This window comes from Halichoerus grypus, chromosome 15 (assembly GCF_964656455.1).
Source record: "Halichoerus grypus chromosome 15, mHalGry1.hap1.1, whole genome shotgun sequence".
Lineage (NCBI taxonomy): Eukaryota > Metazoa > Chordata > Mammalia > Carnivora > Phocidae > Halichoerus > Halichoerus grypus.
Window position 1 is genome coordinate 54751086 of NC_135726.1, and position 16894 is coordinate 54767979.

Sequence of the window (16894 nt, forward strand, 5' to 3'; positions counted from 1 at the left end):
AAGGAAGGTTGGGATCCGGAGCAGGAGGCTCAGGGAAGGGTGGAGATGAGCGGAAATGCAGATGAGAAGGCACCAGAGATGAGCGTTGAGGGGGGGCTGTTCTGACCGCCCCCACCTCCCACCACCCTTAGGAGCGGAAGCTGCTGGAGGAGCGTCTGGCCGAGTTCTCGTCACAGGCGGCCGAGGAGGAGGAGAAGGTCAAGAGCCTCAATAAGCTTCGACTCAAATACGAGGCCACGATTGTGGACATGGAGGGTGAGCACCGCCCCCAGTGGGACGCCGTACTGCGCATGCTTGGCGGCGGTGGGGGTGGGGGGACGTTGGGTGAACGTCGCGTGCCGTGGCGCCTCAGTGGTCGTATCTGCTAAATGGGGGCAGGAAAGAAGGCTCAGGGCAGACTGGGTGTCCTCCCAGCTCTTAGGTTGTTTCTGTCACTCTAAATGATATTCTCTTGCTCTCTCCTCCATGTCTTGGGTCACTCTCTCTGACTGTCCCACTGTTTCAGACACATTGTTGTCGCTGTCCCTTGCTATTGACTCAGAATCAGAAGGGAGAGAGCACAGGAGAAGGCTGTGGAGACAGGAGAGGAGAGGACAGGGCAGAGACAGCCACTGAGCAGGAGCAGGGCTGTCACTTGGGGGTGAGGAGGAGAGGACAGCACCTGGGGGTCGGGCCCAGGGTCGGGGAAGCTGGAAAGAGGGGGCACAGAAGGAGATGCTGAGCCGCAGCTTTACCGCCACCCCCACCGCAGCCAGTGCCGGGGGCGGGGCCGCGGGTGTCGGCGAGCTGCTGGGCGGGGGGTCCGGCGCCCTTCTGCATGGCCCCCACTCCCGCCTCCAGACCGCCTCCGGAAGGAGGAGAAGGGCCGCCAGGAGCTGGAGAAGCTGAAGCGGCGGCTGGACGGGGAGAGCTCGGAGCTGCAGGAGCAGATGGCCGAGCAGCAGCAGCGCGGGGAGGAGCTGCGCGCCCAGCTGGGCCGCAAGGAGGAGGAGCTGCAGGCGGCCCTGGCCAGGTGCGCGGGGCTGGGGGCCGGCCACCCACAGTGCGTGGCCTGCCCGCGGGAGGGGCGCCGCGGGGAGACTCCACCAGCGCGCATGCGCCGCAGCCCCGCGGAGCCTCAGTGTCCCCTTCTGTAACCTGGACCCGACGAGAGTTCCAAGCCCGCCGGGTTAAGGGAGGAGTGAAACGAGGCCCCGCGTGTCTAGTGACTTGCCCAGTTCCGCGGTCGGAATAGGGGATCAGCGGTGATTTCATAAGCGCTCTGGCCATGAAAGGAATCCTATCATTATGATTACAGCCAGTCGCAATTATGGAGCACCTACTGTGTGCGCTCGGTGTTACGAATGCCTTTTCCCTGTACAAGAGCCCTTGATTATAGGTGCAGCTCAACTTAGATGTTAAAATGTGGAAAAATGTGTTGTCTTATAATCAGTGGTACGTGGGGGTGTGTGTGTGGTTAAGAACCTGCACCCTCATCTGACTTCTGGGTTCAAGCCCTGGCCCCGCCCCTTTTCCGCCACCTGACCTCACCCACGTGCCATCGGCCTCCCTAGCCTGTTTTTTCTTTTTTTTTTTAATTTTTTTTATTGTTATGTTAATCCCCATACATTACATCATTAGTTTTAGATATAGTGTTCCATGATTCATTGTTTGTGCATAACACCCAGTGCTCCATGCAGAACGTGCCCTCCTCAATACCCATCACCAGGCTAACCCATCCTCGCACCCCCTCCCCTCTAGAACCCTCAGTTTGTTTTTCAGAGTCCATTGTCTCTCATGGTTCTTCTCCCCCTCCGATTTCCCTCCCTTCATTCTTCCCCTCCTGCTACATTCTTCTTTTTCTTTTTTTCTTTCTTAACATATATTGCATTATTTGTTTCAGAGGTACAGATCTGAGATTCAACAGTCTTGCACAATTCACAGCGCTTACCAGAACACATACCCTCCCCAGTGTCCATCACCCAGTCACCCCATCCCTCCCACCCCACCCCCCACTCCAGCAACCCTCAGTTTGTTTCCATAGATTAAGAATTCCTCATATCAGTGAGGTCATATGATACATGTCTTTCTCTGTTTGATTTATTTCGCTCAGCATAATACCCTCCAGTTCCATCCACGTCGTTGCAAATTAGCCTGTTTTTTCATTTGTGAAAGGGGGGTGCTTTTGAAGCTACTCCTAAGGTTAGTGTGGGGATGAAGTATGAAAGTGTTCTTTAAAGGACGCCTGGGTGGCTCAGTCCGTTAAGCGTCTGCCTTCGGCTCAGGTCATGATCCCAGGGTCCTGGGATCGAGCCCCGCCGCGGGCTCCCTGCTCGGTCTGGAGAGCAGGGGATCCAAACCCCGGTCTGCGTGGCTCCATGAGCAATTTAACTCCCAGCCAGTGCTGCCCCTCAGTTCAGCTTCTCTTTGCTAGAGGTTGTGTATCATCGGGGTCATGAGGCTGGTCAGATGCTGGGGTCAGCTCTTCCACTTGCTGACCTTGTGACCTGGGCAAGGACTTTCCCACTCTGTACATCAGTTTTCTCATTTGGTGTGATCATTAAATGAGATGATAAAGTAAAGGGTCCCCTGTGGCAGGGGCTCAGTAAGTGTCCCTGTGATTACTCTTGGTGCCATCTCCATTTTACAGCTAGGGAAACTGAGGCTCTGAGTACTGAGGCATGCGCCCAAGGGCAGAGCTGGGATTTCAGCCTGGGATGGACCACCCCCAAATCCACCTGGCCTCCCGGCCCCCAGAAATCATCCCTGCCCTTTGCCTGCCCCTGTACCCACTCCGTGGTCCTTGTCCACCCCCAGGGTGGAGGAGGAGGGCGGTGCCCGGGCCCTGCTGCTGAAATCCCTGCGGGAGGCGCAAGCAGGACTGGCTGAGGCTCAGGAGGACCTGGAGTCCGAGCGGGCAGCCAGGGCCAAGGCAGAGAAGCAGCGCAGGGACCTGGGCGAGGAGCTGGAAGCACTCCGGAGCGAGCTGGAGGACACGCTAGACTCCACCAACGCACAGCAGGAGCTCCGGTGAGGCGGCCGGCAACGCCTGGGCACGGGCAGGGCAGGGTGCAGGGAGAGGAGAGGGACTTTGGTGTGAGTCCTCCATCGACACAGAGGTTTAGCCGTGCACCAGTTGTTTATCGAGTATTGGCTCTGCACCTCGGCCAGGCTGGGGACAGAGATGAGTCAGACCCAGGCGTTTCCCTCAGGGACTCCCAGTCTGGGGGAGGCAGTCGGGCAAAGGGACCCAATCCAGAATAAAGCATGCTCTAAGGGAGCAGCACAGGGCATTGTGGATGATAAGAGCGAGCCCCTAAACCACGTCTATGGAGGGAGTCCAGGAAGACGTCCTTGAGAAAGGGCCTTTTGAATAGGGTTTTGAAAGATGGGTAGGAGCTCACCCTTAAAGCCACACTCCTCCCTCGGTTACCACCCAGATCCCTTAGGGAATGTAGAGTGAGGTCCTCATCCTTGAAGGGAAACAATAAAAGGAGGCACTTCCCCAAAGTCCCTGCCTTTCTCTCTTCTGAAACCGTGTTCCCTCCACAAAAGGTCCAGGAGGGAACAGGAGGTGACAGAGTTGAAGAAGGCTCTGGAAGAGGAGACACGTGTTCACGAAGTGGCGGTGCAAGAGCTGAGGCAGCGCCACGGCCAGGCCCTGGGCGAGCTGGCGGAGCAGCTGGAACAGGCCCGGAGGGTGGGTTGGGGCAGGAATGGGGAGCCCTGGGGGCCTGGCAGAGGGAACAGCCAGTGCCAAGGCCCTGAGGCAGGAGGGTGCCCGGTCTGGTTGAGGGAGGAAGCATAAATCTTTACTTGTCTCTCTCCCTTTGCCAGAGCAAAGGTACCTGGGAGAAGACCCGGTTGGCCCTGGAGACCGAAGTGTCTGAGCTGCGTTCGGAGCTGAGCAGCCTGCAGGCCTCACGTCATGAGGGCGAGCAGCGCAGACGCCGCCTGGAGTCCCAGCTACAGGAGGTCCAGGGCCGGGCTGGCGACGGGGAGCGGGCTCGAGTGGAGGCTACTGAGAAGCTTCAGCGAGTCCAGGTGAGTGGGACCGCCAGGGCAGGGACCCTCTGTGGGCTTCTGTTTGGTCCACAGCAGCCCTTCGAACTCTTCCAGCATGATCACGCACGAGTAGCTGGGATTCGGTGAGCAATTACTTTATACCAACTATCCTATGTATTTCACTAAATCTTCCTGACTCCTAATATCGTTCCCCTTTTACATCCGAGGAAACCGAGGCCCAGGGAGGTGAGGCTGATCGTCTAAGATCCCTCAGAGCCAAAACTTGAACCCAAGCATGCCTGACCCTATAGCTCTTAACCCTACCATGACCCCTCACCCTCTGAGAAGCCTTCAGTAATCTGTATTCTGATGAGAAAAGCCCCGTTTGGACACATGGAACTGTGTGGGGATGATATCATACTGTGACTGTTAAAAGAAATGTGGACTTTTATGTTTTAATTTTATTGTGTTTCTATAAATGGCTGATACTTATGCATAACTAAGAATACAAAGAAGCAGAAAAACTGAAGGAAAAAACGACTTTAAAAAAAATAATTTTTAAAAATAATTTATTTTTAAGTAATCTCTGCACCCATCGCGGGGCTCAAACTCACAAACCCGAGATCGAGTCGAATGCTCAACTGACTAAGTCAGCCAGGGGCCCCAGGAGGAATGATTTTTAGTTGTCCAATTCCTCCAGGGGAAAACACCACTACAGTTAGTTTCCAGATTAAAATGCTGTATTAGTTAGGGTAAAAGCTAAACTACTATATAACAAAAGCACCCCAGAATCCATCAGCTTAAGTGAAAGACATGTGTCTTTCCCTCTCAAGAAAGACTCAGGGTAAGCAGTGGAGGCCGGCAGGATACTGTGCTCCACAAGGTCATTTAAGATCCGGGTGCCTTGGTCTTGTCGTGCCACTGTCCCTGAGAGCATCGCCCTCATCTTCAGAATCAAATCTGGATTATGGGCACATCCGTGCTTCTGTTTAGGAAGAAAAAGAGAGGGAGTGACAAAATTTGCATACATCCCTTTGCTTATATTCCATTGGCCATCACGTAATCACGTGACCACAGCTAGCTGCAAGGGGGGCTGGGTAATGTAGTTTCACTAGCCACAGGCCTAGTGAATAGACTGTCATAGTGGGACCAGGGAAGAGTGGATTTGTGGGGACAGCCGGGATCTGCCCCAAATGGAATCATGCTACCTAGAGGTCACTGTACTAAATGTTTTACATATCACACACATAAGAGTGACACCAGAAGTAGAGTTGGGTGGCTGATAGCAAGAGTTCCGGACAGCGCTAGAAGTTTCTTTAGTGATGGAAATGTTCTGTATTTGCACGATCCAATCCACTTGGCCACTGAACACTCAAAATGTAGGGAGCAAAGCTGAGGAGGTGGATTTTTACTTTTATTTAATTTTAGTTTTTATTTTTTTTTTTATTTATTTTTATTTTTATTTTTTTAAAGATTTTATTTATTCATTTATTTGAGAGAGTGAGAGAGAGAGAGAGCACATGAGAGTGGGGAAGGTCAGAGGGAGAAGCAGACTCCCTGCCGAGCAGGGAGCCCCATGTGGGGCTCGATCCCGGGACTCCAGGATCATGACCTGAGCCGAAGGCAGTCGCTTAACCAACTGAGCCACCCAGGCGCCCTAATTTTAGTTTTTAAATTTAAGTAGCCACGTATGGCTGGTGGCTACCATTTTGGACAACACACTCTGTCATCTTGGGCAAATTTTGTAACCTTTCTGTGCCTCAGCTTCCCTTGATATAAACTGGGAATAGCGCTATTGGTGTGTGAAACCAGTAGGCTTCCTTCCCTTGGAGAGTGAGGGCCACATGGAAACTCTGCGTTTAACTATTTGAGGAACCACCAGGCTGGTTTCCCCAGCAGCTACCCCGCTTGGCATCATCGTCCCCAGCCCAGTGTAGCAGGGATTTGAGGGGGAGGAGCGGCTGGGGTCAACCGGGTGGAAGCCGCCATTGCAAGGTGCCCCTTCCCCGCAGGCTGAACTGGAGAACGTGTCTGGGGCCCTGAGTGAGGCTGAGTCCAGAGCCATCCGGCTGAGCAAGGAGCTGAGCAGCGCAGAGGCCCAGCTCCACGACGCCCAGGTGAGGCCGGCCCCCCCCGCAGCCCACTCCCCATGCCTCCCCACCCTCTGCCCTCACCTGACTTCCGTGTTCCCCGCCCTCTGCAGGAAATGCTGCAGGAAGAGAGCAGGGCGAAGCTGGCCTTGGGGTCTAGGGCGCGAGGCCTGGAGGCTGAGGTGGCTGGGCTGCGGGAGCAGCTGGAGGAGGAGGGGGCCGCCAGGGAGCGGGCGGGCCGCGAGCTGCAGACTGCCCAGGCCCAGGTGAGCAGCCCTGGAGGGCGACCTCGAGGGGCCTCCAGTCCCAACCCGCTCCTCCTGGGTTCCCCAGCTCAGGGATGGCCCCATTGCCCACCTGGTCCTAGGCCAGACACCCAGGAGACCCCCATTCTCATCTCTGACTCTCCCTCAGCCCACAGCCTGTCAGTGCAGAGCCCACTCCTCCTCCCCCGACTCTCTTTCACCCCTACTCTGCATCTGCACAGACTTAGACCTGCTCAGGCCTCATCCTCTGTCGCCTGGATCCTTGTCTCAGCCTCCCTTCAGACCTCCCTGCCTCCAGTTTCTCCCCTTCTAGCTCATCCTCCGCGCGGTCTTTCTACCACAGAGCTGCCCCTGCTCCTCCCCTGCTCACAGCTCTCCCTGGCTCCCCGCGCCCCCAGGATAGAGCGTGTGCCTCTTGGCCCTGCCTTTGCTGGCCCTTCCGTGTCTTTAGCTGTGTTCATCTCTCACCTCCTTCTCCACTTCACACGAGAAACCCTTTTCATTCTTCAGGACTCAATATCAGCCTCTCCTGTTGTGGGAGGTCCCTCACTGCCCCACTCTGAGCTCCCACACCCTTTTTTCTCCTCATCCCCATTCCAGTCACCTTGGGCTGGAACTGTCTCTGCCCATGGGTCCCCCCACCGGAATGGGAGCTCCTTGAAAGCGGGACCCCCTCAGAGTTAGCTCTCGGTCTTCAGCACAGGCCAACATGGAACCTGACGTATAGGAGGCCTGGAGAAATGCTTGTTGAATGAATGAGTGCTGAATGCATGCCTGTAAATATCCTTCTTCAACTGGCAGACTCCTATGCATACTTCAGGATCCATCTCAAATGCCCCCTCCTCCAGGAAGTCTCTCTTGAACGTTCTAAACAGATTCTAAATTCCTCCTGTGGGCACCCACGGCTCCCATGCTTCTCCTACCTTAGCCTCCACCACCCTGGGCATGATGCTCAGTCTCCCCCCCATCAAGGGGGGTTCCCCAGGGCGGAGTCCAGGTCTGATTCATCCTCTGGGTCCCTGTGGGAGTAATTTTCATCTCCTGAAGAAGCTGAGGTTCACACAACTCACAACCTCAACCCTGCTCCAAGGCAGAAGAACCCAGTGCAGCGAGTCACTTCCCTCCTCCAGCCTCAGTCTCCTCCTCTGGGAAGTGGGGCACTACCAGCTCACACCTTGGTTGCAGCCATGACTGCCACCCACCCTCTCCTCCCACCCCCACCCCCAGCTGTCAGAGTGGCGGAGGCGCCAGGAGGAGGAGGCGGGGGCACTGGAAGCTGGGGAGGAGGCGCGGCGCCGGGCAGCCCGCGAGGCCGAGGCCCTGGCCCAGCGCCTGGCAGAAAAGACCGAGGTGGTGGAGCGGCTGGAGCGGGGCCGCCGGCAGCTGGGGCAGGAGTTGGACGATGCCATCATGGACCTGGAGCAGCAGCGGCAGCTCGTGAGCACGCTGGAGAAGAAGCAGCGCAAGTTCGACCAGGTGGGGCACCTCAGGTTCCCGGGTGGGAAGTCTGGGTGCTCTGTCGCGCTTCCGCGGCTCAGCTGTGAATTTGGGGGGACCATCGGGCAAGATGCTTTTTCCCTCTAAGCCTCTGTCAAATAGGCCCCCCCATCCATCCTGGTTTATGTCTCTTGTCCCAACATAATTATTAGTAGTACCCACTTTTTGTTTTTAAGAGAGGGGGGTGGGTGGGGTACTCACATGTGAGCAGGGGGAGCGGCAGAGGGAGAGGGAGAGAGAGAACCTCAAACAGGCTCCACGCTCAGCACAGAGCCTGATGCAGGGCTTGATCCCTCGACCCTGAGATTGTGACCTGAGCCAAAAGCAAGAGTCAGAGGCTTAACTGACTGAACCACCCAGGCGCCCTGGTCGTACCTACTCTTACTCCCCAAGATATCCTGAAGGTGCACCAGAGTGTACTGATGAGGAATAAATGAAATAACACATCTTGCTCCTCCTGCTGACACACTGTGTACCTCAGGCAAGCTGCTTTTCCCATTTCCGCCTCAGTTTGCCCATCTGGGAAATGGGGATAATCTTAAGCATCTGGCAATCTGAGGATGAAATAAAAATCATAGGACCCTACAGCATTAAGATCAGGCAACCCTGAGGTACAAATCCCAGCTCGGCCCCTTCTGGTTGTGTGGCTTGGATGAGTTGCCCAACCTCTCTGTGCCTTATTTTCTTCATCTAGAAAACGGGAGAGTCGTTATTTTCCCTTCATTTTTGAAGGATATATCATTGGCTCTTGAATTCTAGGTGAACAGTTTATGCTTTAAGCACTTTGAAGAGATTGTTCCATTTTCTGTGGCCTCCATTGGTTTGGATGAAAAGTTAGCAATCATTCAAATCCTGTGTCTTTGTAGGGATCTATGTTTTCCTGTCTGGCTTAAATTTTTTCTCTTTATCTTTGGTTTTTAGCAGTTTGTGATATATGCAGCTGTGGGCTTTTGTATTTATCCCACAGCTCTGGTTCATGTTTTTGATCAAATGTGGAATTTTCGGCCATTATTTCTTTAAATATCTTTTCTGCCCCATTCTCTCTTTCCTCTTCTTTTCAGACTCCAAACACATGTATGTTTGACCACTTACTACTGTACCATCGATTATCAAGGCTCTCTTTGTTTCTCCTAGAATTTTATATAAATTCTTCTCATGTAAATCTCTTTTTTTGATTGGCTTCTTTCACTCAATTATTTTGAGATTCATTCATGTTTTTGCATGGATTAATAATTCATTCCTCAGGGCACCTGCCTGGCTCCATTGGTCGAGCATGCAACTCTTGATTTTGGGGTCGTGAGTTCGAGCCCCACGTTGGGCATAGAGATAACTTAATAAAACAAAAATTTTTTAATAATTATTTATTCCCTTTTTTTTTTTTTTACTGCTGAGTATTATTCCTGTGTCGATAGAACACATTTTGAAAACCATTAACTTGTTGATGAACATTTGAGTGGTTTCTAGTTTGGGACTATTATGAATAAAACCTTAGTCTTTCTAATAGGATGTGGTGGTTTGACTTCACATTTTCCTAATGAGCAGTGACATTGAGCATCTTTCATGTGCTTATTTGCCCTGTATACCTCTTTGGTGAAGTGTCTGTTCAAATCATCTGCCCGTTTTTTTAAAATTGGGTTGTTTCCTTTGTTTTGTTTTGGGGGTGGGGTTGTTTCTTTTATTATTGAATTGTGAAAGTTCTTTATTTTTTTTTTTTTAATTTTTTTATTGTTATGTTAATCCCCATACATTACATCATTAGTTTTAGATATACTGTTCCATGATTCATTGTTTGTGCATAACACCCAGTGCTCCATGCAGAACGTGCCCTCCTCAATACCCATCACCAGGCTAACCCATCCTCCCAACCCCCTCCCCTCTAGAACCCTCAGTTTGTTTTTCAGAGTCCATCGTCTCTCATGGTTCTTTTCCCCCTCCGATTTCCCCCCCTTCATTCTTCCCCTCCTGCTACATTCTTCTTCTTCTTGTGAAAGTTCTTTATATATGGTGAATATAAGTTCTTTACCAGATGTATTGCTTTGCATCTGTTTTCGTCCAGTCTGCGGCTTGACCTTTTGCTCTTCATAGAGTCTTTCAAAGAGCAGGAGGTTTGAATTTTGATGAAGTCCTATTTACTAATTTGTCACTTGGTGGGCTATGCTTTTTAGTGTTGTGTCTGAGGAGACTTTGCCTAACCCAAGGTCACAGAGATTTCCTATATTTTTTTTCCAGAAATTTTCTACTTTGCTGTTTTATATTTAGGTCTGTGATCCAGTTTGGGTTAATTTGTTTATATTGTGCTATCATGGCTCCAAATTAATTTTTTATATATGGCTGTTGAATTGTTTGAACACTGCTGAAAAGACTTTCTTTACTGACTCATTCTTGCATTGATATTAAAAATCAGGTAGCACCAGTTGTCCAATCTTTTCTTCTTTTTCAAAGTTGTTTTGCTTCTTTCAGGTCCTTCGCATTTCCGCATGTATTTTAGAATCTGTTTGTCAGTTTCCATACACAGAAAGAAAATCCTCTTGATTTGGGAGTGTGTTGAATCTACAGATTAATCTGGGAAGAACTGATATCCTAATAATACTGAGTTTTCTCGCCTAGGGACGTGGTACATGTGCCCATTTATTTAGATCTCCTTTACGTTTTGTACTTTTTAAAAATTATTTATTTATTTATTTGACAGAGAGAGGAGGAGAGAGCACAAGCAGGGGGAGCGGCAGGCAGAGGGAGAGGGAGAAGCAGGCTCCCCGCTGAGCAGGGAGCCCAACTCGGAGCTGGATCCCAGGACCTGGGATCATGCCCTGAGCTGAAGGCAGACACTTAACCGACCGAGCCACCCAGGCGCCCCCTTTGTGTACTTTTCAGTGTACATCTTTCACATCTTTCATCAGATTTATTTCCAACCATTTCATATTGTCGATGCTGTTTTAAGTGGTTCTGGTTTTGGCGCCTGGCTGGCTTAGTCAGAAGAGCATGCGACTCTTGATCCCGGGATCGTGAGTTCGAGCCCCTCACTGGGTACAGGGATTACTTAAACTAAATGGTTCCGGTTTTTATTTCAGTTTCTGATTGCCAGTATATAGAAATACAATCGGTTTTTATGTATTGATCTTGTATCCTACAATTTATTAGCTAAACTCACTTATGAGTGTTAGCAGATTTTTTTTATAGATTTTATTGGATTTTCTACGTTAGTGACCCTGTTTTCTATGAATGAAGACAGTTTCACATCTTCCTTTCCTTTTTCTTCCCCTTTCCTGTGGGACTCCAAGTACCTGTGTGTTTGACTGCTTGATGCCGCCCTGCGGGTTATTTTCGCTCTGTTAATTTTTTTACAGTCTTTTTTTTCCTTTTTTTTTCCCTCTCTATTTATTTATTTATTTATTTATTTTGATTTTTTTTTATTTATTTATTCGACAGAGAGAGACACAGCGAGAGAGGGAACACAAGCAGGGGGAGTGGGAGAGGGAGAAGCAGGCTTCCCGCGGAGCAGGGAGCCCGATGCGGGGCTCGATCCCAGGACTCTGGGATCATGATCTGAGCCGAAGGCAGACGCTTAAGGACTGAGCCACCCAGGGGCCCCTCCCTCTCTATTTAGATCATGTCTATCAACCTGCTTTCAGGTTTACTGGTTCTGATGTGTCAAGTCTGCTCTCGGTTTCCTCCAATGACTTTTTGATTTCAGATATCATGTTTTTCAGTCCTGGCCTCTCTAATTGGTTCTGTTTTAGTTTCAAATCCCTCCTGCAATAACCTTGGGTCTTCACCCACTGTATCCATCTGGTCCTGAAGTTTACTAATCATCGTTAAAGTCCTTGTGCGATGATCCCAGTGTGGAGGTCATCTGTTGGTCTGTTTCCATGGACTCGTTTTTCTCTTGACCATGAGCCCTGTTCTCTTCCCTTTCGGCACGTCTTACAAGTTTTATTATTGCTAATTTCTGTGTCTTAAAAAAAACAGCAAAGGTTGAAGTACGTTTTTAAAAATTATGTACATGTTTTTTTACCACTACCCCAGGAGGAAAAAATAACCCTTCCTCTGTTGGGTTTCTAGAGTGAGGGGCTCATCAGTTTGATCCACTCAGGAGTTGGGCTGGTCTGGGACACAGTTGCAACTTTAATCCCTCTACCTCCCTCTTGTGTCTCTGCCTTTGTCTCCCTCTCTCTCTGTCCCTGGCTGCTCCCTCTTCCCCATCCACTTGTACACTCCTTTCAGCTAATCTGTTTCCCCCACCCCATCTCCCTCAACCCGGAAGCTCCTGGCAGAGGAGAAGGCAGCTGTACTGCGGGCGGTGGAGGAACGTGAGCGGGTCGAGGCGGAGGGCCGGGAGCGCGAGGCTCGGGCCCTGTCACTGACGCGGGCGCTGGAGGAGGAGCAGGAAGCACGCGAGGAGCTGGAGCGGCAGAACCGGGCCTTGCGGGCAGAGATGGAAGCCCTGCTGAGCAGCAAGGACGATGCCGGCAAGACCGTGAGCAGGGGCCCCCACTCCCCAAGACACACATGCCGGCCACTGCATGCACCCCTGACGTTGGGCGGCACATCCACACGTGCGCGCGCTCATGCACGGAACATGAAGAGCATCAGCCATCAAAGTTACGTGTTCATGCCCAGCACAGAATGGGGGGAGAGCTGCTGACCAGGCATACGTGCTCCCATAACATACACAGTGTGAGGAGAATCTTCCACCAAACACATGTGTTCACACATGCAGGAAGTAAGGAAAGCCGTTCATCAACACGCATGTTCACATACAGATACACAGAACAGGAGGAGAATCTTCTGGAGAACACACCCATTCATATGTACACAGGGCATGAGAACCACTCATTGCATGTGTGTATGAATAGTCAGAGCACGTGAAGAGAATTTACCACAACGTACAGCCTGAGAACCACACCCCAAACATGACTGTGTGCACATGCACACACCACACACTGCACACCACACACACACCCCACACACATACATCCCCTCGCACACACCACACACAATATATCCCCTCACACACACCGCACACACACATACATCCTCTCACACACACCACACACACACTGCACACACACACATATATCCCCTCACACACCACATACACACACACAACACACACACCGCACACACACATACATCCCCTCGCACACACCACACATACCACACGCAGTATATCCCCTCACACACACCGCACACACCCATACATCCCCTCACACACACCAAACACACATATCCCCTCACACACACCACACACACATACATCCCCTCACACACACCACACACATATCCCCTCACACACACCACACACACACTGCACACACACATACATCCCCTCACACACACCACACACACACCACACACACATATATCCCCTCACACACACCACACACACATACATCCCTCACACACCACACACACCGCACACATACATACATCCCCTCACACACACCACACACACACACCACACACACACACGTATATCCCCTCACACACACCGCACACACACATACATCCCCTCACACACAGCACACACACCACACACACATCCCCTCACACACACCACACACACATACATCCCCTCACACACACCACATACCCAGGGTGAGGACATCCCACCTTGCCACCCCCAACCCCACTGAGCACATACAGGCTCCCCCCAGGGCCAGGGAGGAGTCCCCTAGGCCTGTCCCCAGTCCCTACTCAGCCAGCCAGCATCCCAGCCTTCTGAAAGGTCCATCACACCCTCCACTCCATCCTTCCTTAGTTTGTCCAATAAATATACTTATGGAGCAGCAGCAAGGACAGGCCCAGGGACACCAGCCCCCCTGACTGGTGAGGGGAGGTACTGACAGACGACGTGGTTCAGTGAGGCCCTGGGCAGACACGCTCCTGATGTCCTTCCTCATTGCCAACAACGTACTCTCATGGGTACAACGGATAAGGGCTTTATCTTCTCTACACGCTCCAGTGTATATCTGATGGAGCTTTTAGCCAAGCCTGGAGAGAACCCCTAAGCCCCGTGACATACCTTGGCCTGCAGCCCCAGGCACTCTAGAGCCAAAATCCAGCTCATACTCAGACTACTAAGGTCTCTCCTTTGGGAAAACGGCCAAGTTCTACATGGTGACTCCAAAGGCCTACTTTGTGGGGAATAGGATGTTGATGGGAGAAAGTTGAATTCCTTCCAGCAAATAAAACTGAATGGCAGGTGCCAAATAGGAGGGGAAACCTGTTGGCCTCTTCTGAGGGCAGAAAGTAGACCCTGTCCCTGATGAGAATTTCCATGAGGTTCTTTGGGCAGTACTGACAGGTAGATAGGGTCCCTGCCCCTGTGGAACTCACAGTGCGGTATGGGGGTGGGCATTGCACAAAAAGACACATAAGCTCATGTTAAATGACCATTGTGACTAAGGCTGGGTTGGGGAGGGGCTCAGGGCCAGCGGCATGGGTAACAGAGAGGCCCCGACAGGCCAAGGAACACTTTTCTGAGACGGTGACAGTTAAAGGAGAGGCATGATGGGGGAGGGGGGTGTCTCAGAATTCATAAGCCCAGATCTGCCTTCACAGGGTGTTTGGGATTTTAATTTACAACTCCCTGGAAGGGCTGAGAAAAAAAATCACAGGAGATAGTGGGATGGCGCTATCCTGGGGGGTCCAGCACAAATCAACACTCGAGTCTGGGGCAACATCCCTTCAACCCATGTCCACACAGGATGTTCCCAAACCTGAAGCCCCTTAGTGAAGTGAGCTCACGATGCAAAATCTCAAAACCCACGAGGAAATAATCCACCGTGAGTGAGAGCTGACCTAACAAACACTGGAACTGGACTCTCAAGGGCTTCGGATAACAGAACTTGCACGCAGAGGTTATTAATGAAATGTTTTAGGATGATTCAGAATGAGACACCTAGTAACTAGCTGCCCGGGAAATGGTGAATGAATGAGCAAGCCAGAATGTGCACATCACCTTGACCATCAAAGCTTCCCTCACACTGTCCTAGGATAGATCTAGGGTCCTGGCCTCCCCCTCCCTGTGCCCCAGGCGCGCAGAGCTCACCCTCCCATCCCCTCCAGGCACATGAGCAGGAGCGATCCCGCAGGGCGGCAGAACAGATAGCCAGCGACCTGCGAGGGCAGGTGACGGAGCTGGAGGACGAGCTGACGGCAGCCGAGGACGCCAAGCTGCGCTTGGAAGTGACCCTGCAGGCTCTCAAGGCGCAGCACGAGCGCGACCTGCAGAGCCGAGATGAGGCTGGCGAGGACAGGCGGCGGCAGCTGGCCAAGCAGGTACCAGCAGACCAGGCTGGAGGCTGGAGGGCGCCCATCCGGCTGGGAGGCTGAAAGAGGGGCCAAGGACGTCTCACTCACCTACCTGCTGCTCAGTGTTGCTTCCCAAGGCCCTCCTGCTCCCCAGCCCATTCACCCAGCGTCACCCGTGAACCCACAGGCATGTCCCATTGACGGACTGACACACCCGATCAGACATCATCACCAGACCATTCACCCAGCATCTGCCTGGGTACCCACACAGCCCCCCACCCACACACAACCTCTCCACCAACCAACACTTTCATCCAGCTGCTCCTCCATCCGCCCACCAGCTACCCCCTTTCCAGAAACTTCCTCTCCCCAACCCCCAGCCCCCCCCCCCACTCCCTCCATCCTGCCCAGGCTCTCCTCCATCGCTCAAGGACCAGCTCCTCTACACCCCACAGCCTTCCTCCCTTGTTCATTTACTCATTCCCCTCTCCCTGTGGTTGGCAACATCCATTCATGACTCGCCAGTGGGGGGACTTCGGGTGCTCTACCGCCGGCTTGAGCTGGGTGCTGAGCATGGGGGGGGCAGGGCAGCCGTGAGTGTAGAAGGAGCCTCTGGAGCTGTGCGGGAATGGGCTGGAGGGGACACATGGGAGCAGAGCAGAGGCTGGAGTAAAGGGGGCTTCGGAAGGATAAGAGCCTGGGGCTCTGGGGACGAGGATCTGGGATCCGTTTGGGGTGTAGAGGAGCAAGAGGGCAGGAGGAAAGGCGCTGGTGGCCTGGACAGGGGCTGGCGGGTGCACGTCTAGGTCACTAGCATGTAGAGGGAGCCTGGGCCTCCCGCCCCCTGAGCCTGCCCCTCCCGGCCTCCCTGCAGCTGAGGGATGCGGAGGTGGACCGGGACGAAGAACGCAAGCAGCGCGCCCTGGCCGTGTCCGCCCGCCAGAAGCTGGAGGCGGAGCTGGAGGACTTGAGAGCCCAGAACTCGGCCGCCGCGCAGGGCAAGGAGGAGGCGGTGAAGCAGCTCCGCAAGATGCAGGTAGGGGTGGGGCTTAAGCCCCCTGCGAGTCGGCCCCTTCGACCCCACGAGCTGCCGCTCTATAAATACCCATGTGCCAAAGGCTCACTCGCTTTTTATATTTTTTATTTCCTTAAAATGCTTAGCTGAAAGTCCAGTTTCTTCATTCTACTTAATTTTTGAAATGTAAATGCCGTAGGGTTCCTCCCCTAATATCAAAGTTATATCTGGTTGTTTAAAAAAGATTGGGAGAGGTGTTGCCTGGATGGCTCAGTCTGTGGAGCATGCGACTCTTGAGCTCGGGGTCGTGAGTTCGAGCCCCAGGTTAGGAGTAGAGATTACTTAAAAAAATTTTTTTTGGTGATAATAATGTGTCCATGTAAAGTCTAATTTTTTTTGTAAAAAAGTATAGAACTGGACTGTCCCATACAGTGGGTGCCAACCCCATGTGGCTGTTGGGCAGCTAAGGTTTGGTGGGGCTGAAATCCAAATTACGTGCTGGATTCTGAAGACTTAGTACCAAAAAAAAAAAAGTGAAATATCTCAATAATCTTTATAGTGATTATAAATGGAAATAATAACATTTTGTATATGTCAGGCTAAATAAAAATACAGTGTTCAAACTACTTTCACCTGTTTCTTTTTACCTTTCTAATGGGGCCACTTGAAAATGTAAAACAATGCATGTCCTTGCAATATCTCCCCATTGGGCAGCGCTAGGACAGAAAGATCCCTCTCCAAAAAGTAAAAATTTCCCACTACGTCACCCCTGAGAGAAGGCGCCTGCA

The 16894-nt window shown here is 52.0% G+C and overlaps 1 protein-coding gene across 8 annotated transcripts in view; it reads left to right on the forward strand.

Moving 5' to 3' along the window:
* MYH14 (myosin heavy chain 14) overlaps positions 1–16894 on the forward strand; it is an 88855-nt gene that overhangs the window by 54987 nt on the left and 16974 nt on the right. For all 8 annotated transcript variants that reach the window (XM_036068129.2, XM_036068132.2, XM_036068131.2 and 5 more), the window contains 11 exons: positions 132–255; positions 841–1012; positions 2797–3009; positions 3535–3679; positions 3817–4023; positions 5997–6101; positions 6188–6340; positions 7568–7816; positions 12099–12311; positions 14906–15118; positions 15966–16127. In XM_036068129.2, the coding sequence (XP_035924022.2) occupies positions 132–255; positions 841–1012; positions 2797–3009; positions 3535–3679; positions 3817–4023; positions 5997–6101; positions 6188–6340; positions 7568–7816; positions 12099–12311; positions 14906–15118; positions 15966–16127 (1956 nt within the window). The remainder of the gene's footprint in view (positions 1–131; positions 256–840; positions 1013–2796; positions 3010–3534; positions 3680–3816; positions 4024–5996; positions 6102–6187; positions 6341–7567; positions 7817–12098; positions 12312–14905; positions 15119–15965; positions 16128–16894) is intronic.